This window comes from Neofelis nebulosa, chromosome 1 (genome assembly GCF_028018385.1).
Source record: "Neofelis nebulosa isolate mNeoNeb1 chromosome 1, mNeoNeb1.pri, whole genome shotgun sequence".
Classification (NCBI taxonomy): Eukaryota; Metazoa; Chordata; class Mammalia; order Carnivora; family Felidae; genus Neofelis; species Neofelis nebulosa.
Window position 1 is genome coordinate 131,686,229 of NC_080782.1, and position 25,029 is coordinate 131,711,257.

The 25,029-nt window shown below is 35.0% G+C and overlaps 1 protein-coding gene across 4 annotated transcripts in view; it reads left to right on the forward strand.

Annotated features, from left to right (window-relative positions):
• FNIP1 (folliculin interacting protein 1) overlaps positions 1-25,029 on the forward strand; it is a 155,238-nt gene that overhangs the window by 108,293 nt on the left and 21,916 nt on the right. For all 4 annotated transcript variants that reach the window (XM_058717084.1, XM_058716846.1, XM_058716925.1 and 1 more), the window contains 7 exons: positions 3,293-3,428; positions 5,266-5,467; positions 9,229-9,314; positions 17,117-17,263; positions 18,437-18,606; positions 21,726-23,154; positions 23,946-24,114. In XM_058717084.1, the coding sequence (XP_058573067.1) occupies positions 3,293-3,428; positions 5,266-5,467; positions 9,229-9,314; positions 17,117-17,263; positions 18,437-18,606; positions 21,726-23,154; positions 23,946-24,114 (2,339 nt within the window). The remainder of the gene's footprint in view (positions 1-3,292; positions 3,429-5,265; positions 5,468-9,228; positions 9,315-17,116; positions 17,264-18,436; positions 18,607-21,725; positions 23,155-23,945; positions 24,115-25,029) is intronic.

The following is a 25,029-nucleotide window of genomic DNA, read 5'->3' on the forward strand; positions in this document are numbered from 1 at the left end:
TTCAAGCATTAAATTCACATACTCCTTTTAAATTAATTGTGTATTTTCTTCTTTTCCCAAAGTAGGGTTATTTTTAATACCAGCATTTATTAACACATAGCTCTTCCAAATTTAGGTTAGCATTTGATTTTTCATTGAAGCCATATCCAAGTTAGTTATACATACCCAATCTAGACTACAAAGTTTTAGAATACAATGGTAAAAATGTGGTCTTTTCAAGAAAGTAGTTTAGAATTAATGCATTGATGGTTCAGATAGTTGTATGGCACATAAAGTTCTTGATCATTAAATTTGTTAGTGAGAATTGAAATGAACAGATCTTCATAATGACAGTCTTAGTTTTCACTCCTGATGTCCAAAATAATATATCATCTGATGTGTACCTTTTTATAGATGATAATAATACTTGGCAGTTTTTGATTACCTTACAAATTTTTAGCATGTGGTTGTAATCATGAAGACAGGAATATAAAATCTTGCCAAACAAATGCAAGCTCTTAATGTCTTTTCCTCTCTGGAGCCCGTATAGAGAAGGGGAGGATTCATAGCCTAAGGAAAAATGAAGGGTTGTAGCTTTTGGCACTTTTTGGAAAGAGAGGTTTGGGAAGACATTAAACCTCACAATTAGGGGATTGCAGCAATTATAATCATAATGGGTTCTGTTAGAATGTGTCTGTCACCCATTAGAATGCTCCAGAGAGCAGTCCATAGGATTACTCTTTGGAGCTTAGTAAGTGTAGTCCTGACTGTTATTAAAAGTGGCCAAACTGGGCATCTGGGTGGCTCAGTTCATTAAGTTTTGATTCTTGATTTCAGCTCAGGTCATGGTATCATAGTTTTTGGGTTTGAGCCCAATGTCTGGTTCTGTGCTGATAGTGTGGAGCCTACTTGGGATTATTTCTCCCTCTCTCTCTGTCCCTCCCCTGCTGGTGTGTACTTGAGGGCTCTCTCTCTCTCTCTCTCTCTTTCTCTCTCTGGGAAAAAAAAAAAAAGTTGCCAAGCATTCAGAAGCTTGACTACCTGTACACAAGCAAATCATGAGTACTGTTGACCCTTCAATAACGCAAGGGTTAGGGGCACCAACCCTCTCCTCCAGCCCTGCACAGTAAGAAAACTTTTGACTCCCTAAAAAAATAATAGCCTTACCAATAACATAAATAGTCAATTAACATATATTTTACATATTATATGTATTATATACTATATTTTTATAATAAAAAAGCTAGAGGAAAGAACATTTTATTAAGAAAATTAAAAAGAAGAGAAAATACATTTATAATACTATACTATATTTATTGAAAAGAAAATGTATAAGTGGACCTGCACATTTCAAACCCATGTTGTTCAAGGATCAGTAATATTTTTATTTTATTTTTACTGAAGTATAGTTTTAAGTATAGTTGTAATACACAATGTTGCATCCATTGCATCCATTTCAGGTGTACAACATAGTGATTTGACAACTCTAGATGTTACACCATGCTTACCACAAGTGTAGCTACCATCTATCACCATTCAGTACTGTTACAGTACCATTGACTTTATTCCCTATGCTGTCCGTTTTATCCTTGTGACTTACTCATTCCATAACTGGAAGCTTTTATCCCCCACTCCTCTTTACCCAACTTGCCCTTCCTATCCAACAGCCTCCCTCTGGCAACCATCACTTTGTTCTCTGTGTTAATGCATCTCTTCCTGCCTTTTGTTTTTTTTAGATTCCACATGTAAGTGAAGTCTTCTGGTATTTGTCTTTCTGTGCCTGACTTATTTCACTTAGCATAATACCATCTAGGTCCATCCACGTCGCAGATGACAAGATCTTACTCTTTTGTATGGTTGAGCAATATTGTATGCATCTTACTTGTTCATTCATCTTTTAATGGACACTTGGGTTGCTTTTATATCTTGGCTATTGTAAATAGTCCTGCTCCTAAACTTAGGAGTGTCTATTTTTAAATTAGTGTTTTTGTTTTCTTTGAGTAAATACCCAGTGGTAGAATTAACTGGATCATATGGTATTTCTATTTTTAGTTTTCTAAGGAGCCTCTATACTGTTTTCCATAGTGGCTGTACCAGTTTGCTTTCCCATTACATGACAGTTCTTTTCTCTCCATATCCTTGTCAACCCTTGTTATTTCTTATCTTTTTGTTTCTAGCCATTGTGACAGGTATTAAGATGATGTGCTTTTAAAAGACATCATTAAATGACATTCAGGCACTTATTTTCAAATAAAACTTTTGTTCTTAAAATCTGTCTGCTGCATTAAAACTGAATCGTATCAAACCAGCAATTGCACTACTAGGTATTTACCCAAAGAATATAAAAATACTAATTCAAAGGGATACTTGCATGTTTATACAGTTTACAATGCATGTTTATAGCAGCATTATCTACAATAGCCAAATTATGGAAACAGCCCAAGTATACATCAACTGATAAATGGATACAATATGTGGGGTGTGTGTGTGTGTGTGTGTGTGTGTGTGTGTGTGTATACACATACAATGGGATATTATTCAGCCATAAAAAAAATGAAATCTTGTCATTTGCAAAGACATGGATGGAGCTAGAGAGTATGCTATGTGAAGTAAGTTAGAGAAAGATCAGTATCACTTGATTTCACTCATATGTGGAATTTAAGAAACAAAACAAGTGAACAAGAGGGGAAAAAAAGGGAGGAAGGCAAACCAAGAAACACACTGTTAACTTTAGAGGACAAATTGATGCTTAGGGGGGATGGGTTAAATAGGTGATGGAGATTAAGGAATGCCCTTGTGATGAGCAAGAGGTGTTGTATGGGAGTATTCAATCTCTATATATGTGCACCTGAAACTAATATTACACTGCATGTTAACTAGCTAGAATTTAAATACAAACTTTAAGAAAAATGAAATTAAAAAATTTTTGGAAAAATGGAATCGTAGCATATTTCTTTTAATTTAGGGGCTATTTGGCTATGCTTTGGACACTTATGGCCAAAGAGATAATGCTTTGTTTTAAATGAGCCCTTTCTTCTAAAGTGGGTAGAGTGAGGGTAAGAATATAAAAAGGGGAATGTCTCAGAGTCTCTTGCCAACACACTATTGGTATATGATTTTTCTGCTCTTAGACTTTGTTCCAACAATGACGTTTTTTTTTTTTAATGGAAATTTTTAAGAAGCTCATGAAACAAAATGGAAAATTTGAGTCACTACTGTTAAATTTGTTAAAAAGAAATTTATATTTTTGCTCAGTTTTTATTGACATATTTTTAAATGCTTATATTATACTTGTTTTTATTTTGACTGACAGCATCTCTCAGCAGCTTGCTTATTACACCGTTTCCCTCTCCCAACTCCTCACTTACCCGAAGTTGTGCCAGCAGTTACCAGCGACGTTGGCGACGCAGCCAAACAACAAGTTTGGAGAATGGGGTATTTCCTAGATGGTAAGTTGGAATCTTCACTTTATAATAAAGTAATAAAATTGAATAGTTCCTTAAACACAGTTCTGAAGGCTTTTTTTGTTTTTGTTTTTGTTTTTGTTTTTGTTCTTGAGCCTGGGCTTGTATTTTGTGTATTTTAAGCCTTGAAACTTTTAAAATATATTTTAAATTCAAGTTTTAAGTTTTAACCAGTATTAGGCATACAGTTCAGTGTACCTTCACATTGTTTTGCAACCATCATCACTCTCCATGGTTGGAACTTTTTTATACCCCCAAACGGTACCCATTAAACAGTTAACTCCCTGTTCCTCCTTCCCCTTAGCATCCTGTCATCCTCTGTCGATTTTTTTTTTTTTGTCTCTTTCAATTTGACTACTATAGATACCTCATATAAGTGGAATCATACAATATTTGTCTTTTTATGTGTGGCTGATTTCATTCAGCATGTCTTTAAGTTTCATCTATGTTGTAGAATGTATCAGGATTTTATTTCTTTTTATGGCTGAATGATATTCCATTGTATGTATATATCATATTTTGTTTATTCACTTATCTGTTGATGGACTTTTGGGTGGCTTCCACCTTTTGGTTTTTGCACGTAATGCTGATATGAACATATGTGTATAAATACCTGTTTGAGTCTCTGCTTTCAATTTTGGGGGTGGGTATACCCAGAAGTGGAATTTTCGGGTGATACGGTAATTCTTTGAATATGTTTTTGAAGAAATGCCATACTGTTTTCCACAGTTGCCATTTTACATTTTTGCCAGTAAGTAGTTATTTTTCTGTTTTTTTTGATAATAACCATCCTAATGGATGTGAAGTAGTATCTTATTGTGGTTTTGATTTGCATTTCCCTAGTGCAGTAATATTCCCTAATATTGCCTAATGGTTAGTGATATTGAGTATATTTTTATGTGCTTATTGGCCATGTGTCTTTTGGAGAAATATCTATACAAGTGGTTTGCCCATTTTTTAATTAGGTTGTTTTGTTGTTGTTGAGGTGTAGGACTTCTTTATATATTCTAATATTATTCCCTTATGAGACATATGGTTGGCAGTAATTTCTCCCATTCCATGGGTGGCCTTTTCATTCTGATATACAGTAGTTTTTAATTTTATGTAGTCCAGTTTATCTTTTTTCTTTTGTTGTCTGTATTTTTGGTGTCATATCCAAGAAATAAATGCCAAATTCAGTGTCATAAATCTTTTACCCTATGTTTTTTCCTAAAAGTTTTATAATTGTAACTCTTCTGTTTAGGTGTTTGTTCAGTGTACTCCATGTTTTGATATTTCAGTTTTTCATGTTTCTAATTAGACAAGTTTAATTCATTCTTGAAAGATTTTTTTTAAGCCTATGTCAAGTACAGCTTAGATTAAACGTAGTATAAAATTAATGTACGTAGTACAACGTAGATTAAATAAAGTTTCTTGTTTTCTGTTTTAGTTACTCCCTTTAGTCCTTGATTTTTTAAATTTTACTCTTGAATTCAGAAGGAGATACAAGTAGATCGTAGAACAGTGAATTATATCAGAGTCATTTATAACCTTAAAATTAAGGCATTTTAGGTGGATTATAAATTGGGAATTAACTCCTTTTTTTTAGTGACTTCTAACTAAACAAAAATGTTCCCAATATGACTCTCTGTTAAAATTTTTTATAAAAATGTGAGTATGAAGGAATAGCCAGTAGATTTTTCATAGACAGTTGAGATACATTTTTAGATTTACTTGATAAAACAGCAGAAGACCTTTAGCTTGTATACATTAAATTAGCAAGGAGATGAAATTGTGAATTTATTATTTTTTTTATATTAAAAAAAAAACATTTATTTTTAAGGTCTATAGAAGAAAGCTTTAATCTGTCAGATGAAAGCTGTGGCCCTAATCCAGGAATTGTGAGGAAAAAGAAGATTGCAATTGGGGTAATCTTTTCATTATCCAAAGATGAAGATGAAAATAACAAATTTAATGAATTCTTTTTTTCACATTTTCCTCTCTTTGAAAGCCACATGAACAAACTAAAGAGTGCAATAGAACAGGTAAGCATAGTCATGTTGCTGGTTTGTTAATGTCCTTTATTTTCCTCTGAATCTTACTCTCCTGGTTTAGTATTATGTTTATTCATCTGGCAGAAAAACTAACAGCCATGGGGCAAGTACACTACCAAGTGCTCTGGAGGTGCAATATAGACTTCAACTGTTATTAAGGACCTTACTGCCTAATAAATGGTATAAAGTCATTCATTCATTTAATAAATGTTTGTGGGCCCATAATGTGGCAAGCAGTAACCTAGTAACTGAAGATAATATGGGGAAAAAGCAGCACTCTTGATCTCATGAGATAGCAAATAAATGAATAGATAAGATTTTTGATGGTAAATACCGTGGAGAAAAATAAAACAGGTTTATAAGGAATGTTGGGTGGAGTTATTGCTCATTTTTTATTGGCTAGTCATGAAGGCTCCTGATAAAATGACATTTGATCCAGAGATATGGAAGAAGTGAGATACAACTATCTGAGGGAAAAATTTCCCAGGCAGGGGCAAAGGCTTTGTGTCAAGAGTAATCTTGATGCTTAAGCAAACAGGAGGCCAAAGTGGCTGGGTTGGAAGTAAGATCAGATTATGTATGGACTTTTAGGATATCATTGTAAGAGCACTGACATTTACTCTTAAGAAAGATGGGAAACTATTGGAGTTTCAAGCAGAGGAATGACATTATTTATGAGGATTACTCTTATTGCTGGTGGAGAATAGATTTCTAGGGTCAAACGTGGATGTTGCAGTTAGGAATTTGTTGCAGTGATCCAGGTGAGAGATGGCAGGTACACCAAATTAGTGATGGAATTGCTGAGCAGTGGTTGGATTCTGGATATGTTTTGAAAATTGAGCTAATGAAATTAGCTGATTGACTGAATTAGCTGATGTATGAGAAAGAGAGCAGTTGGCTTGAGATTTTTCATTTAAGCAGTAAGAAGGATGGAGTTGCTAGTACTAAAATGGGAAAGATTAAGATGGAACAGTTTCGGTGGAGGAAAGTCAGCTGATTGTTTGAAATACCTCCTGGATATTATATGAGCCTAGAGTTTAGGAGAAAGCTCCAGGCTAGACTGTCATCAGTGTATGGATGATCTTTAAGGCTGTGAAACTGAGGGATTAAAAAAAAGTAAAGGAGGTCCTAGACTTGATTTGTGTAGCATTTTAACAGTTAAAATCTGAAGAGTTGAGAAAACCCACAGAAGAAACGGTATTGGCCATTCAAATAATAGGAAGAAACAAGATAGAGTACTTTTTTAGGGGGAGCCAAGTGAAGGAAGTGTTTTAAGAAGGTAGGACTGATCATTTGTATTTCATGCTGCTGCTAGTGTGTATGATAAATTTGTATAAAGTAAGAAAATTGTGAATACAAGATAGAACATAAGAATAACTAAAAAAGACAAGCAAAGTTGTTAGGAGTCCACAGGAAAGAAAAATTGTTTCCTGTTGAGAAGATGTTTCATTTGGACTACATCTTAAAGCATGTTTATGATTTTTAAACATAAAGTTTTGAAAATTGGATATAGTAGAATAGCAAGGAAAATAGATATACTTGCCACCCAAAAATAACTATGTAACCTTTTGCTCAAAGTCTTACGCAGGCTATTTCTATATATATTGTACTTTTACTTCATTGGTATTGTTATGTGTACATGTTCTTTTTGTTATGTACATATTTTAAAATACCCATCATTGTAGAGGTGCCTGGGTGGTTCATTTGGTTGAATGTCTGACTCTTGATTTTGGCTCAGGTCATGATCTCATGGGTTCATGAGATCGAGCCCTGCATTGGGCTCTGTGCTGATAGTGAGGAGCCTCCTTGAGATTGTCTCTCTCCCTCTCTCCATGCCCCTCTCCTGCATGTGTGTGTGCATGCATGCTCACTCTCTCAAAATAAATAAACATTTAAAAAATTAAAAAAAAAATAAAAACTCATCATTGTAACATACATATTTCTCATGTCATTATAAATCATTCTTAAATATATTTTAGTGGATTTCCTTAAGTAACAATATTTCTATTAGGTTATTTCTTCTTTTTTACAATATAATTACACTGTAGTTAACATCTTGGTGAATTTTTGGAAGACATTCCCAGGAAGTTAAACTAATATATCAGTGGATATAATTAAATTATTAATCCCTTTGATGGTATGTGGAACTAACCACCACTACCATACCAACCAGCCATGGGTGGTATGGCTGCAGAATTAATGGAAACCAGATCTCAAAGAATGCTTGCCATAAGTTTTGACTTTGTTGTTAAAGCTATCTCCAAATTGTGCTTTAGAATATTAATTTACCGGTATGTTTTTTAAAAGAGAGTGGAATAAGAGGCTGTAGAGGGGAAGACCAGTAAGAATGATCTAGAAAGCAGAGGATGCATTTCAGTAACTTATCAATGACTGAGGCTTATCTGCCTCTAGAGAGTACATTGATGTTTGTTATTCACATGAAGTCTGTCAAAGGACAAAGAGATCATTAGCAGTACACTTTTACGGAACAGATGAGTAAAGGCCATTTTTACTTACTTTTTCAGAAGTTAGACCTTGGTGGCATTTTCTTCAGTTGGCTGCTGTCCCTTTTTTAAAGTATGTTGTTGCCAGAGTCTGTACACATACATAATATTTAGTTGTGGCTGAACTGACATTTTGGGTTACAGGGAAAATTGTGAAGTTTTGTATAAAACTTGATATATTCAGTCAATATAGAACTCATTAAAGATTACTTTTTAAATGTTTTAATGTTTTGACCATTTTATAACCTAAAGGTGTACATTGCAGTACTTACAGTCGTTTGGATATTTGTTCAAGTTTAACATCTTATTTCTTATTATAGCTAAAAGGTAAAGCTTAATGAATACCTTTATGTAAGGTTTTGTCTCTGGGCACTTTGAGAATTATTTTGAAGCCTGTGCTACCTTTTGAGATCTGTAATGTAATCTTAATACTTTACTGCTGGTAAAATTAATAACAGTGTTCAATTCTAGCTAAAGAATATTCACTTTTTTATACATTGGGAATCTGTCAACAGTTTGTGAAAACATAAGTAAGTTTTACTTAGTTTTTGGGTATACATGAACATGATTTCTGACCTTAAAGTAGTCTGATTTCTTAAAAAGATGTTTAAAATTTTTTAAATTGATTTTTAATCATAAAAGTTATGCAGAAGTACATTCCCTTTGAAAAAGCCTAAAAAATTACAAGGTTATTTTTGACATCTGTATCCTAATCCAGATACCCATTTTGTTCACCTAAAGCAAGGCCTCTCAACCTTGGCTAAATATGTTTTAAGAAAGCAAATATTACTAATAACTTGTGATATCTTTCAATAGAATCTTGATGTTCTAGGTTTTATAAAAGGTTTACTTAAGAAGCCATTATCTGTGAAATATTAGAGGAAGCCATGAGCTGTTGTTACTGAGTTATCATTGTATCTTGTTCTGTTTGTTAAAAAAAAAAAAAAAAAAGTAGTTTTATATAATCCAGAAACTGTCAATATCATTTTCTCTTTGTATTGATATTCTTTCATTTGACAGTTAGAGTAAAAGATTTAACATTAGAAAATTTTGAATTTTGTTATAATTGTTAATGATCAAGGGTACGTACAGTAAAGCCACTGTAAATATATGTGCCTTCTTTACATCTTTCTAGACAAGGTTGGTGGTAAAGTGTTGTGGAAATAAGTGACTTTGTCTTTCACTTTTTTTTTCTTCAGTGTTTTGCCTGTGATCAGTGTAAGAATTAACTATTTCATTACTTTCAAGGCTATGAAAATGAGCCGGAGATCTGCTGATGCCAGTCAGAGGAGTTTGGCATATAATCGAATAGTTGATGCCCTAAATGAATTCAGGTATGTATTCTCCAGCTTTTCATATTTAGAGTTGTCTAGCAGTGTATGCAAGATTTATTTAGTTTCTTTAGCTTATTCTAATAAAATTTAATTTTTTGAATTTCTTTGTCCCATGGCCAGATGAGGGTGTATAAATCACTAGGCCATGGCTTTTATTTTATTAAATGTCAAATGGGCTAGGGATTCAGGCACATTTGGGATTCATCAGTGGGATCGTTTTTAGTACCGAACCATTACACACAGCAAATATGAAGAGGAGATCCTCATTCCAGCAGAAATGTGCTTTGTCTTCCCTGTTGGGCTCCTAGAGACTGGTCAAGTGTACCACCAGTAGTTATCATCACCAGTAGTTTATGTATCTGTTTTAGAAAAACTGGCTTCATATTTGTTCATTGATGACTGAATGGTCTATATTGGGGCAGGGATCTCCTGGATTGTTGTTTTAAAAGGACTATCACATTTTGAAGTGAGAACCTGTTTTAGCTTGTGCTATTTCAGGATTGCTATGGTAAACTATAGGCATGTCACACACATACACATATACCCACATACCTTTTGTTAATGGAGATTACTAAGGGGTGGTGTATTTAGTAAATTTGACAGTAAGAGAAAACCTGTGTTTGTTTTCAACTTTTTTATTCTTCATTTTTCTCTTACTGTGTTAAAAGTAAACCACAGTGGAAGTGAATCTGGTTTCTTTGTTTTTTTAACCTCTCTCAAAATGAGAGACTTAATTGCCTGAACAATGTTTTGTATAATATTTGAAACTGAATTACACATAACCATTAAATAGAAATTTCATGGTAAAAATAACCTAACTAATATGGAATGTTTTATCATGTTTTTTAATTTATTTAAATTGAGTACACTTTATAGCTGTTGTGTAGTAATCATCCACTGGTCTCAGCTACTGAGAAGGATAAAATTTTCTAGTCATTCATCTTTTATTTACCATAGTTTTTAGGATAAAAGGCATTAAAAGTGAGTTTAAATATCTTCCATTTTTGTTCATTAAATTCAGTGGTTAGGGAATGTGTAGAGAAAAATTAGAGAAATAAATTTCAACCTGTATTCTTTCTTTTTTTGTCTTAGAAGGAAATAACTTGCACAAGTGAAAATTATATTGGAGGTGATAGTTTTACTAATTTATATATATATATGTGTATATATATACATATACATATATACACATATATATATATAAATGGTAGCATATTAACATCTGATAGGAACAAAATCTGTGTCTTAGATCTCAGTTTGATTCTGATGCTTTCTTTGTCTTTTCAGACTGTGTTTATTGTCTTTTAGCAATTTTTTGTTGATACGATATGGTGGCAAGGTGCTGGGAATGGAGGAGGAAGTATTCTATAATCTTGTTCTTTAATCTTAGTTCTTTTTGGTGAGCTTGTTTTTAAGTAATATTTTCATGTAAGGATACAATGAATTGAAATAAAAAATGATTGATTTTGTTAAAACTCAAATTGATTTTGTTTGGAACTTAAAGTATATTAAAAACTTCCAATTAAAAAGAAAAATGCAGTGCTCAGCTGATCACTAGGCAAATGTAACAAAATGTTTCCCAGACTTGTGGAGTTTGAATCAGGAGGTCTAGAGCCTTGCATTTTTATTTCACAATCTGTGTGGAAATTACTAGGTTAAACTGTTTTCAGGGAAAAAAATTACCGAATCTGTACTACTACAATGTTAGGTATATTTGCAAGCCTTCATTGTACAGCCATACAGCAACTGCAGCTGTACAGTTCTGAGAAAGGATGTCATACTCCACATTTGAGAATATTATTTTGAAATAATGACTTTCTGGCCTTGGAAATTCTTGAGAGAGATTATGCGTGCTATGGGAGAAGTTCTTTTGTTTTATTGAAACCAAGACATGTTGAACATTGTAACCTGAAATATTATCAGCTGAGTACCATGGTTATTTATACATTTCTCCTGGTTTACGACAGCTTAGCTCTTCACACATTCCCTTGTAGCTCTGGTCATCTCTGTTTAGAGGGCTGAAGAATTTTACTCTAACTGCATAACTCAAAGAAATTCTAGAGTGATTTCTCTATGAGAAATCTGTAAAATATGCCTTTGTCATGAATATAAGTGGTTTTCAAGAAATATGAAAAGTTACAATCTTCTCAGTTTCTAAATTTAATCTGTAATTTGCTTGAAAGTTCACTCAAAGATTCTTAAGAGTTCTGTTTTTCCTGAAGTGGATACTATACCTTTAAAGTAAAAGAAAGGTGCTCTTAATGATTGGTTATTCTGTAAATAATTTTTAAAAATTTTTGTTTCAGTTGAGTTGTTCTGTTGACTTTAGACTGGAATTATTAAAAATATATGTTTGAACAGAACTTTTGCTTATTTGCCTAAACGAATCCTGTAATATTCTTTTTGAGTTTCACATTTTAACTATTACAAGGCAGTGTGAATCTTTGCCCTTGCACTAGAAACTGTTTCTTACATTATTGAGTTGATAGTTTTTTCTCTGCAGTCACAAGCTTTGTGGAAAAAGGCCAAGAGTACCTATTTTAGGTCTGAGGAAACTCTGCCATTATAGATCCAGTTGATGTTACCAGAATAGTAATATTGTTATAAATTCATTCCTAGTAGAATACTGATCTTGCTCTTTGGTTATAAAAATTTTTATTCAAAACAATTTTAAATACCTGTGAGTTAATTGCTATATTATTGGGTAGTACGAAAGGCCTCGTCTTAGAATTTTAATATTGCCTAGAATTTACAGTATGTGTGACTTATATAACCATTGAAAATGTAGGTCATGACTGTATACCTTTCCTTTTGTATTAGTTTGATTATTTTACTTCAGTCACTGTACAGATATGAAAGTCTCTGTAAGTCAGTTAAGCATTCTTACAGAATCTTAAAAATACTTTATAAACTGTTACAATTTTTGTTAGGTCTATCATTAGTACTTTAATATATACATTTAATCCTTGTTACATACAGATTGTACATTTGTGAATTCACCTACTTGCTGAAATTTATTTATGACCTCAAAATATACTCAGTGTTGGGGCGCCTGGGTGGCTCAGTCGGTTGGGCGGCCGACTTCAGCTCAGGTCACGATCTCGCGGTCCGTGAGTTCGAGCCCCGCGTCAGGCTCTGGGCTGAGGGCTCAGAGCCTGGAGCCTGCTTCCGATTCTGTGTCTCCCTCTCTCTCTGCCCCTCCCCCGTTCATGCTCTGTCTCTCTCTGTCTCAAAAATAAATAAAAACGTTAAAAAAAAAATTAAAAAAAAAATATACTCAGTGTTTTAATGATCACTTGTAACATGTGCAGAACAGTGAAAAAAATAGAGTAGTCCGATACATTCCTAGATGAGGTTGATTGAACAAGGCATTACTCTGCCTTCTTGTTTCAGCTCTCATTCTGTAAACAAGTATCCTTTTTGCATCTATTTAAAGGCACTTTGTTTTTTTTCATTTTGTGCTTTTTGTTAGTGATTTTGCTATTAAAAATCACCCTCGGGGTTCCTGGGTGGCTCAGTCGGTTAAGCTTCCAACTTTGGCTCAGGTCATGATCTCACTGTTTGTGGGTTTGAGCCCCACGTCAGGCTCTGTGCTGACAGCTCAGAGCTTGGAGCCTGCTTTGGATTCTGTGTCTCCCTTTCTAACTGCCCCTCTCCTGCTCACATTCTATCTCTTAAAAATAAACGTAAAAAAAAAAAAAAAAAAAAATCACCCTCGAGTGTACTGCTGAAATGCTATCTAATGTTCCTAAGTGTAAGAAGGCAGTGATGTGCCTTACAGACAAAATAGATGTAACCTTCATGAATACCTGAGTTACAGTGCTGTTGGCTGTGAATTCAATGTAAATGAATCAATAGTATATTAAATAAGGTATCTGTAAACAGAAACCCACATAAAACAAGGTTATGTATTGAAGAGCTGACAAAAATGTGATGAGAGACTCACAGGAACCTAACTATGCTATGTATTTTCCCTAGGTAAAGTGATTCATTGTTCACTAATTCATTGTTTGCATCGGCTTTACAGAACATTGCTGCAAATAATGAGAATCTGTCTTAATTTTTAAATTAAATGATTATTAAAAATTAATAGGTAGTTTTTAAAGTATGTGATTATTTGAGACCAGATGATTAATGAATTTGGGGTAGTTGGGAAGAGGAAGGAAATGATTCACATGCATGCAGAAGCCATGATACCTAGACAGACAAGAAGCATGTTTAGTTAGCAGAGCGATTTGGCAAAGTTGAGGTTCTTGAACTCTGACTTAGACTTTCTGCATATCAAAGAAAAGTAAATCAGGCCCACAGTTTACTTCCACCTAAAGTAGTCTTTCATTCTTTAGGGACAGTCAGGAAAAATAAGGGGTCAGGTAACTAAAAATTCTTACCTTTCTTACCACTGAAAATTAGGGCATAATCATTAGGGGAGAGGAGAAGAAAGTACTATTACTTCTAGATTGCTAATAACAACATAGAGTTGTGTATAATGAGAAGCTCCATTGCATAATTAATTTCTTTGCCTTCTTTGCATTTGATACACTCTGAGGTTGTAGTACCTAGTCTTAAGCATCAAAACATTAAACCTAATGCCCTCAGTGGACCACTATACCAAGGTTAGTGATCTGGCTCTGCCCCATGACACATGGACTTGTAGTAGTCTCTAATATGCTTAAGAAACTCATGGAAAATGAATCGATCAGCTCATTCATTCATTTATACAGTATTTCTTTTCATCAGAAAGTACATTCACATGGTTAAAGACACAAAATATGCTGAGAAATCTAATAATGAAAAAGAAATGAACCATATCCTCTCTTTCCCATCCCCATTCTTACTTCTCAAGAACACTCTGACCTATTTCTTTTATTTACCTCCACATTACTAAACAGTATACTTACTGTAGATATTTCTTGATTTATCAATTTTGGAGCATTTCTAATTCCTGCCATGAGTTTATACCTGCCTGTTAGGTATAACAGGCCTGTTAGGCCCTTCAGCTTCAGTATAGCTCTAGCACTAGCTTGAGTTCTGGTAAATTTTCTACTTTCTTTGATTATTTATTTTCCTCTGTCTTCTCTGTCTTGAATTCTTTTTGTTAGGTATATGCCTGAACTGACCTTTTATGTCTTTTTCATGTTTTCCTTTTTTTGAATGTATCATTTTCTATTTCCTCTGGAGTCATTTTGTGTGAGTGAGTGTGTGTTTCTGTTTTTCTGGTTGTGTCCCTCTCTCCTTGGAGGCTCTCCCTCTATATCAGGATTTGGGTCGCCCTTCCACAGCTGAGAGTGAAGCACTAAAATACAGGTTGGGAGTTCTGTACATAATTAGGCACAAACTGGAGAACTTTACTTTAAGGTGGTGGTTCTGAACCTGTTTTTATTATCACTTCCTGAAGGAGCATATATAAGACATTTTTTTCTCCTAATTGCTGTCCCTTCTTCCCATTAAATTTTAATATCACAAGATTCATTGTGTATCTATTTACATACTGTGAAATCTTCGAATATCGGTAAGGCTTTGAGCAATGTTATTTCTCTGGGCTAGTCAGTTGCTACATCTGTTCTTCTAGTCTCTAGTCATTCTGTGGAAAAATAGGGGGTGCAGAAAGGGGTCATCAGCCATTTATGGACCTTGAATTAGTCTCCCTGTTTACAGTCCTCTATAACTCCTGCCCTAACTTTACCAGGCATTTGTCAGTCTCGAGCCTCTTCTTGTTTCATTGGAGGAGATTAGCTATGTATGTGTCCCCTTCTGTGAGCACTGTAACCCATATCATCATCTACCTTAACACTTCACTTAACATTCCTTTCTGTGTTTTGTGTTCTAGAATTTTATTACATGTATAATTTAAATTTTAAGTCCGATTATTCCCCATTTTTATTTGCTATAGTAATTTATCTGTTGGGGCTCCTGGGTGGCTCAGTCATTTAAGCTTCTGACTTCAGCTCAGGTCATGATCTTGCAGTCTGTGAGCTCAAGCCCTGTGTCAGGCTCTGTGCTGACAGCTCAGAGCCTGGAGCCTGCTTCAGATTCTGTGTTTCTGTCTTTCTCTGCACCTCCCTTGCTTCATACTCTTGTCACTCTCTCAAAAATAAACAGTTAAAAAGATTTTTTTAAATCTGTCTTCGGATCCTTAACGGATGTTCATTTGGGACCTCAGAACTGAACGGGATAAACATTGGTGCTCACTTTTCCATCTTACTTGGACATCCTTAATAGGCTTTAAAAATAAACATTTTCAACTATTCCTAGTTTATATTTGAATCATATTTTTCTCTGTAAAATGCCTGTAATTCTTTTCCATTTGTTTATTTTCAAGTTCTCAGCCATGATATTATGCCCTACCAAGAACTCATTAATGTGACCTGTGTTTGTCACTTTTATCCATTGTAATATATTGTGTTCATGCTGGGTCAAGATTCAGTAAAATTTATACAGGCAAGATAATTCTTTTCCTTTTTTTGGGTTCTAGGTGTTAGAGAATTATGCTTAGGGTGCTTGGGTGGCTCAGTAGGTTCAGTGTCTGACTTCGGCTCAGGTTATGATCTCACCGTTTGTGAGTTCGAGACCTGTGTTGGGGCTCTGTGCTGACACTGTGGAGCCTGGAACCTGCTTTGAGTTCTATGTCTCCTTCTCTCTCTGCCCCTCCCCCACTCTCTTGTGTGCACTCTCTCAAAAATAAACATTAAAAAAATTAAAAAAAAAAAGAATTATGCTGAAGTAGGTATTAGACCTATGGAGATCTCAGATAACTTTCTAGAGTTGTACTTTCTAATATAGTAGCCATTAGCCATATGTGGATACTTGAATTGTTTTTTGGTACTTAATTTAAATAAAATTAAAGTTAAAATCAATTAGTCATACTGACCACATTTTAAGTGTTAAGTAATCACATATGACTAGTGGGTGCCATCTTGGACAGCACAGATACAGAACATTCCCATCACTGTGGAAAAAAAGGTTCTATCACATAGCACTGTTCTAGAGAGTAGAAAGTAGGACACAGTTCTGTATCTTCCAAAAGATCAACTAGTTTCTTAAGCCTCAGCTTTGTAGCATTTGCTTAATCTGAGTGTATAGGACTTGGCTGAATAGATATTAATGTGGAAGTAAAATGATTAATATTTTAAAGGTGTCCTTGAAGCCTTAAGGAGAGAGTGTAATTCATGGGTCTAGCTGTTGTCTAAGTAAATGCAAGAGAGAGCCAGAAAAGCGTCATCATAATTGTGCAATAATGCTTTCTTCTGTTGATTCAAGGAAAAACATCAGAAGATTGAAAGTCATAAAATACAGAGTGCAGATATAGTGTCCTTAGAACTTTACTAAAGAGTCTCAGCATAGGCAACAAAATGATGCCAATAAACTATTGTTTTGAGTGGGTGTATGGATAAGCTATTATCCAATACAGAGTATTTTTCTCCTCTAGGTTGTTGATTATTTGCATTATATTTAAGTATGGCATATACCTTACAAACGAAGAACTGGAAGGGCTTTAGAAATTATCTGGTTCTATACTTTCATTTTTATGGGTGGCAGAAACTGATGCCTAAAGTAGGGAAGTAATTTACCCAAGAGCACACAGTCATCAGGGGCAGAGACTGCATCAGAACCATCATATATTGAGTTCATGTGCAGAGCATTCCTGTGTTACTATGCTGGTGACAAAGAAGGAATGACTTGATTGATTTTGTCCTTTTGAAAGTTTTTATAATCTACCTGTGAGGCCCAACCTGACAATATAAACTTTAAGAGTATGTAGTTCTGGGAACTATGAATTTCATAATGTGTTTTCCTCTTTTTAGAACAACAATTTGTAATCTTTATACAATGCCACGAATTGGAGAGCCTGTCTGGCTTACAATGATGTCGGGGACTCCAGAAAAAAACCAGCTTTGTCATCGTTTCATGAAGGAGTTCACATTTCTAATGGAAAATGCTTCCAAAAATCAGTATGGCTTTCTCTCTTTCTTTTTGTATATCTATCTTAGTTATTATTTACTATAACGTGATTATCTATATTTTGATCAAACTCAGTTACAAAAGTGAAATAATTAACTGTTACCCGTGATTATCTATATTTTGATCAAACTCAGTTACAAAAGTGAAATAATTAACTGTTATCCTTGGAATTATTTCATATTATTAATAACCAAAACTGAATTCCAAAAGATAGTTAAGAGATAGGATATGGAGTACCCTGCATGGCTCAGTTGGTTAAGTGTCCGACTTTAGCTCAGGTCATGATCTCATGGTTTGTGAGTTAGAGCCCCACATGGGGCTGCTGTCACCTTGGAGCCTGCTTCAGATCCTCTGTCTCCCCCTCTCGCTGCCCCTCCCCTGCTTCTGTTTTCTTTCTGAAAAATAAACATTTTTTAAATATTAAAAAAAGAGAGAAGATATAGAAGTCCACAGAATATTATGAATGAAAAACTGTAAAAAGATCTTTAATTATGTGTTAACTTAAGGACTTAAAGTTCCTGACAACTTAACAATTCTCTGCGGCTTCCCATTTTTTGGTGAGTCGTATCCACTTACAGTTTCATTCTATAGAAAATAAGTAAAACAAACAAACAAACAACAAAAAAAAAACCCAAAACAAAACAAAAACGAAGTGCCAGGATTCCAGTGATACATATTTAATGTGATCTTTTATCATACTTTTTCTTCTAACCATTACATCAGATTCCTAGAATCCAGATGAATAATTTAGATGTTTTATTCTTTTAGATGGTAGACAAAATTTGCTTAAAATGTTCCTTCATTTTCCTATTCAGTAATATGGAAATATATAGACTTGTTGGTTGATTCATTAATTTTGCAGAAACTAGTTTTTCAAGTAAAATGGTAGTTTTGTTTTGTAATTATGATCAGAAATAGCCCTGTGTGAATATTGCTTTTATTTCAAGGATTTTTTTTAACCCCTACCCAACCAAAAACTTTGTTAATATTTATTTTCATCCAGGTGATATGTCTTTTCTTTTTCTTTTCGTCTTTCCTCTCCTTTTTTAATGCTGTTTGGCTACATGAGAATATATAGTCTCTTTACTTTATTCTCTTGCTGCATTTTACATTAGGTCTAATGAAGGCAATTTGGAATATGATAGCTGTGTTTTTGTTTTCAGATTCTTGCCAGCACTCATTACTGCAGTTCTGACCAATCATCTTGCCTGGGTTCCAACAGTCATGCCAAATGGACAACCACCTATAAAAATATTTTTAGAAAAACATTCCTCTCAGAGTGTGGACATGTTGGCAAAGACTCATCCATATAACCCACTTTGGGCACAACTAGGTATGTCTGAAAACCCTTATGTTATGCATAATACTTAGACTTTTGTGTAACTGTCTGGAGTTACTTTATAGCAAAAACAAAAGTAAAGAAATAAGATGTTCTCTTTTACCTCGTCCATTCTAAAGCACTTCTTTACTTGTCCTTTCATGTCTTATTCCCATATTAAGTGGTATCTGTTCCTTAGAGATATAGAACTGCAGTGGGAACAAGAGAAGAAGCAGGATGAAGACTGGTTTACTAGTAACTTCAGGGTCTTGAGGGTGTTTTACATTACATACTTTTCCTGGGAAGCATGGATCACAGTCACTTGTGATAGCTAGACTAAATCTGGTTAACTGAGAGGCAACCCTTGGGGTTCCTGTTTTCCACTTTTGTTTTTTTGTTGAGTAATTTTGGAAAATGTTTCCATTAGTGCAAGGCCCTGTTAAAAAAATGAATAACTGAGGAGAGAGGGGATAGTTGATTAGTTGACGGTCACTAGGCAGGCATTGTAGCATGATGCTTAAAAGTGCAGGCTGTGAGGGCAGGCTGAGGGTGTCTCAGTTGGTTAAGCATCTGACTTCAGGTCAGGTCATGATTTCGCGGTCCGGGAGTTTGAGCCCTGTGTCAGGCCCTGTGCTGACAGCTCAGAGCCTGGAGCCTGTTTTGGATTTTATGTCTTCCTCTCTTTCTTCCCCTCCCCTACTTACGCTCTGTCAGTCAAAAATGAATAAATGTTTAAAAAAATTTTTTAAAAAAGGACAGGCTGTGAGTTAGGCAGACCACGTTTGGATTGTAGTCTCTTTGTTTACAAATTGGGGATAATAATAATAGATAGTACATACTTCATAAAGATGTGGAAATTAAATAAAATAATATGTGTAAAGTGCTTAGAACAGTGTGAGGTAAATATGGCTGCTGTTACTCCTGCTCTTACTCTATTGCTGTTAGGGCATGGGGGAGGAGTCCAATGAGAACATTTTGATGACTTGGTAGAAACTTCCCTTAGGTTGTGTTGATGAGTGAGCTTGTCCTGCAGGTGGTCATGTAACTTATTTATGTAACTTCCCTTCTTTTCTCTTTCTTCCCTCTCTTCCTTCTTCCTTTACTTTCATCTAGTTAATCGTGGAATAATTGACATACAGCCAACACATGTATAAAACACACAATTTTGTAAGTTTTGATATATATGTCAAAATATGAATGCCTCTGAAACCATTACCAAAATGAGGATGGTAAACATACCCATCGCTTCCAAAAGTTTCCTCATGTAATCTCTCCCTCCTTTCCCTACCTACTCTTCCTACTCACCTTCCTTTCCATACCCAGGCAGCTGTTGGTCTGCTTTCTGTCACCGTAGATTACTTTGCAATTCTAGATATAAATGGAATCATACAGTACATGGTTTTTTTTCTGTCTGACTTTTTTCATTCAACATAATTACTTTGAGATTCACCTATGTTGTATATATTCATAGTCAATCCCTTTGTTATGCTAGGTAGTATTCCATTATATGGATATTAACTTTTTTCAAATCAAGTATTCAGTGGTATTTTTTTATTTGGACATATCAAATTTATTTTCAATTCTACAATCACTTATTGAGTGCATGATATATGTAAGGTCCTGTGCAAAGAATATTGGGGGTATGAAAGGTGAAATATAGTTCTTGGTATCAAGAAGTGGATAGTTTATTACTGAAGGTAATAAATAGAACAATAATAATAACAATGACAAATTATCGTCAACAAATACGGGGATAATTCAAAGAGGAACTGTAAGAGAAATGAAAAGTTGAGTGAGAGTTCAGTTAGGGAAGTTTACTTTTGCCCAAGAGAGGATGCTTGGGTGGAAAGCTTTGGAGTGGCAGAGATAACAGGGGAAATGGTAAGTACATAGCATGAGGAAAAGGGGTCTTCATGTTAAAAGTGCTGAGTAGAATGAGTGTTTCATCTTATGTAGTTTGCTTTAAGTGGGACTTTGTGTGAATAATGATGAAAAAGGGTAACTATAAGAAAATAAACCTAGAAAAGTAAAGTAGAACCAGTCATGAAAGTCTCATTTGCCATGCCAGAACAGTTCAGTTTATTTGGTAATTTGTGGGAACCTTAGGAGTAGTTTTGAATAGTGGCATGATGGCATTAGAGCCAGTGTATTAACCAGAGGGGAAGAATTGTCATTATATTGTTTATAGCATATATTTATTTGAGACCTGTTTATGTTTAAACAATGTAGAGGTTAAGTTTTAAAGTGTATATGCAAACAACATGCTAAAATTGAATTAAATTTAAATCAATGACTGTATTCTCCATTTTTAAGTGTACTTTGGCAACTGTGTCTTCTAATTTGAGCTATAGCATAAATACAGAAATTTATATTGATGACTCTTAGGTTCCCCTCCTCCCCTTTTTTATGTAATGGCTGTTTATGTCTCACATGGATGTAAAAGTGAAAATGAACTACATGGCTAAATGTGTTGCCCTTTCTTTTCCTCTTAGGTTAGTTACGTCTCACTCTTCTGGTCCTTTCTGGTCTTTTCTGAGTACTCAACCCTTTAGGGAATGGAAGGGGAAATGGGCTTTTCAAAAGCTAGTTTTGGGTCCTTGGTAGGGCAATAAAAGTTATTGTTCAGGGATGTGATTTAAATCAAGAAAGATCAGATATGTGATGTGACTACTCCAGTTCTGCTCCATTCTACCGTTGCTTCCTTTTTTCCTTGCCCCCCAGTAGAGGTTTTGCTTTTTCTTCTCTGCTTTGAGTGCAGCTATAGAATCCTTTTGCACATAGTCCTTAGGTAGAGCTTCTCTATCCCACTGAAGTGCTCTGTGTGAGGACTGGCACCGAGAATATTCTTGATAAATGTGAGTGTCACAATTGACTCTTTGGTTGAAGTTTCAGAACCAGTAGCTGCCTAAGGAGGAATCTGGAAAACCTCTCTGTTCACCTTTCTCTTTGGCTAACAAAGAGATTCATTCATCTTATCATATCCTCCTGAATAGTTGCTCACGTATGAAAGAACTAAGAGTAAAACCTGAGCTAGCCCTCATAAAATAAGATTAGCTTTCTGATCATTGAAAATAGCCTGCTTAGTTAGCTACATGAATAGACGATGTGTCCATTAACTGGTTTTTCCATTTCAGGGGACTTGTATGGCGCTATTGGCTCTCCTGTACGGTTGGCAAGGACTGTAGTGGTTGGCAAACGACAAGACATGGTCCAGAGGCTGCTTTATTTTCTTACTTATTTTATAAGATGCTCTGAACTTCAAGAAACCCATCTTTTAGAAAATGGAGAAGATGAAGCCATCGTTATGCCAGGCACTGTAATTACTACCACTTTGGAGAAAGGTGAAATAGAAGAATCTGAGTATGTGCTTATCACAATGCACAGAAACAAAAGCAGTTTGCTCTTTAAAGACCCAGAAGAAACAAGGACTCCTAATTGTAACTGTAAATATTGCAGTCGTCCACTCCTGGGACAAAATATGGAGAATGTTTCACAACAAGAGACAGAAGAGATTCAAAACAGCTCTAAGGAGCTATTAGGAATTTCAGATGAGTGCCGTATGATTTCTCCCTCTGACTGCCAAGAAGAAAATGCTGTTGATGTTAAACAGTTCAGAGATAAATTAAGAACTTGCCTTGACACCAAGTTGGAGACCGTTGTTTGCACAGGATCCGCTCCAGTAGACAAATGTGCCTTGTCAAAATCAGGCTTAGAGCCAGCAGAGGAAACATGGCATAATGAGGATTTGCTGGGTTCAGGTAATCACACAGGCAAAGTGTTGAGATCCACGGGAATGGTTGTGGAAAAAAAACCTCCAGATAAGCTTGTGACTGCTGCATTTTCTTGTGAAGCATCCCAGACAAAGGTTACTTTCTTAATTGGAGATTCTATGTCACCTGACTCAGATACTGAACTCAGGAGTCAGGCAGTAGTAGATCAGATTACCAGGCACCACACCAAGCCACTGAAGGAAGAAGGAGAGGCTGTTGTTGATCAGCAGCATCAAGAAACTAAACAAACAACTAAGGACCAATCCGGAGAGTCTCCTATGCCAAACGTAGTTTCTGGAGAGCCCTGTGAACTTCCCTGTTGGAATCATTCAGATCTAGAAAGCATGAGCTTATTTGATGAATATTTTAATGATGATTCAATTGAAACTAGGACTATTGATGATATTATTGCAGTTAAAACAAGTACAGACAGTAAAGAACACTGCTGTATGTTAGAATTTTCAAAAGGATTGTGTACTACAAATAGCAAACAGAACAGTGAATTTTGTAAATGTGTAGAAACAGTTCACCAAGATCCATGTAAAACCTGCTTTCCTCAGCAGGACCAAAGAGATGAACTCTCCATTCTTGTCCCCCATGGGGATAAAGAGACTTCAGAGAAAAAAATTGCTATAGGAACTGAATGGGACATTCCAAGGAATGAAAGTTCAGATAGTGCCCTTGGGGATAGTGAAAGTGAAGATGCAGGTCATGATATGACTAGACAAGTAAGCAGTTATTATGGAGGAGAGCAAGAAGATTGGGCAGAAGAAGATGAGATACCTTTTCCTGGGTGAGTAAGAAGTTTTAACCTATAATAGACTCCCTCTAAATATGTACCATTCTTTTGTTTAGTTGGTCTTTAATATAAAAGAAGAGATCATTGTACTGGACAGATTTTCTTTTATTATCATGTGCTCTTACTCATAGGAAAGATTAAAGGCTAAGCCCTCCAGGCACCCCAGAAAGGCTCAATGAAGGCATTAAAGACAAGTATATTTGTGTGTGGGAAATTCTTTACTGCTTAGGAGTTTTCAAGCCATTAAAGAATGAATTCTGCCCCCAAATATATGCTGAGCCCAGCAACTAGAGAGAGGTAATCACGGAGAAGGTGGGAAATGGCTATTGGAAATAAATTTGGCCAAGACTGAAAGGAAAAACAGGGAATGATACTCTCAGTCAAATATACAAGGAGTAGATTTGTATTTGAGAAATGTTATATTCCAAGCTTGGGGTTTGTGATGTATTTAACTACTTTGTTTTGAATGATGGTTTTCATTTTCTGATTGTATTAAGAATGTATTAAGAATGTCCCAAGGGACAGCATTCCTGATGACTGATAAGAAAGGTTTATACTTACCTCCTTACATAGCTGTTCATCTACCCTCTTTTCTTGATAGGAAGGAGTACTTTGTGATCTGATTGATCACTTAGGCCAGTTTTTACTTAACGATGATTTTACTCTGTATTTTATAGAAAATGATGGTACTAGAAATATGGAGTAGTAGAGTCCAAGAAGTTTTTTATTGATACAATATGTTTGTTACTAATTAGATATGCCTTCTTTTGGGACTTTTATTCCAGGTCAAAGTTAATTGAAGTGAGTGCTGTTCAGCCCAACATAGCCAACTTTGGGAGGTCCTTGTTGGGTGGCTACTGCTCATCTTATGTGCCTGACTTTGTTCTTCAAGGAATTGGTAGTGATGAGAGGCTCCGTCAGTGTCTGGTGTCAGATTTGTCTCATGCTGTGCAGGTGAGTTACCTTCCCTGCTCTTGAATGTATTTAGAATGAACTTTGTTTACTGACAGAACCCCAAATTATCTTGTATTTTTGGTCATACTTTACTATGTACCAGTCACTGTACTCTGAATCTGTCACTTTTGCACCTGCATGTTTGTGCCTGTCACCATGAAAGCAAGTAGAGAGTTTCAGGAATCTATGCAAACAGAAATGTGAAATACGGAGAGTATTATATATATTTATGGATGTTCATCATCAGATAATTTATGGTATCAAAAAAATTGTAAATGCTTAAATGTGAATGCAGTTATTTTCTTAATTTCATTTTCAGATTGTTCATTGCTTGTATATAGAAGTACATTTGATTTTTGTATATTGATCTTACATTCATCTGCCCTGCTGAACTCATTTATTAGTTACTAAAGTTTTGTGTCTGGATTCCTTAGGTTTTTCTACATATAGGTTCATGTCATCAATGAATAGACAGTTTTACATTTTCCTTTCCAGTGTGGATACATTGTGTCTTTCTTGCCTGATTTTACAGCCTAGAACCTTCACTAGAGTTGCATAGAAGCGCTGATCGTGGACAGACTTGTCTTTTTCCTGATATTAGGGGAAAACATCAAGTCTTTCATTGTTTAGTATGATGTTAGCTGTAGGATTCTTATAGATGCCCTTTATCAGATGGAAAAAGTTTCCTTCTATTCCTAGTTTTTTCATCCCCCCCACCTTAAATGATCATTTGGTTTTCTTCTTTAAACTGTTAATGTGATAGATTACATTGATTGATTTTTAGATGTTAACCAACTCTTGTATTCCTGGGAAAAAAAATCCCATATAGTTCTTTTATATATTACTGGATATGATTTGCTAATATTTTGTTACGGATTGTGGAATCTGTATTCACGAGGGATATTAGTCTGTAGT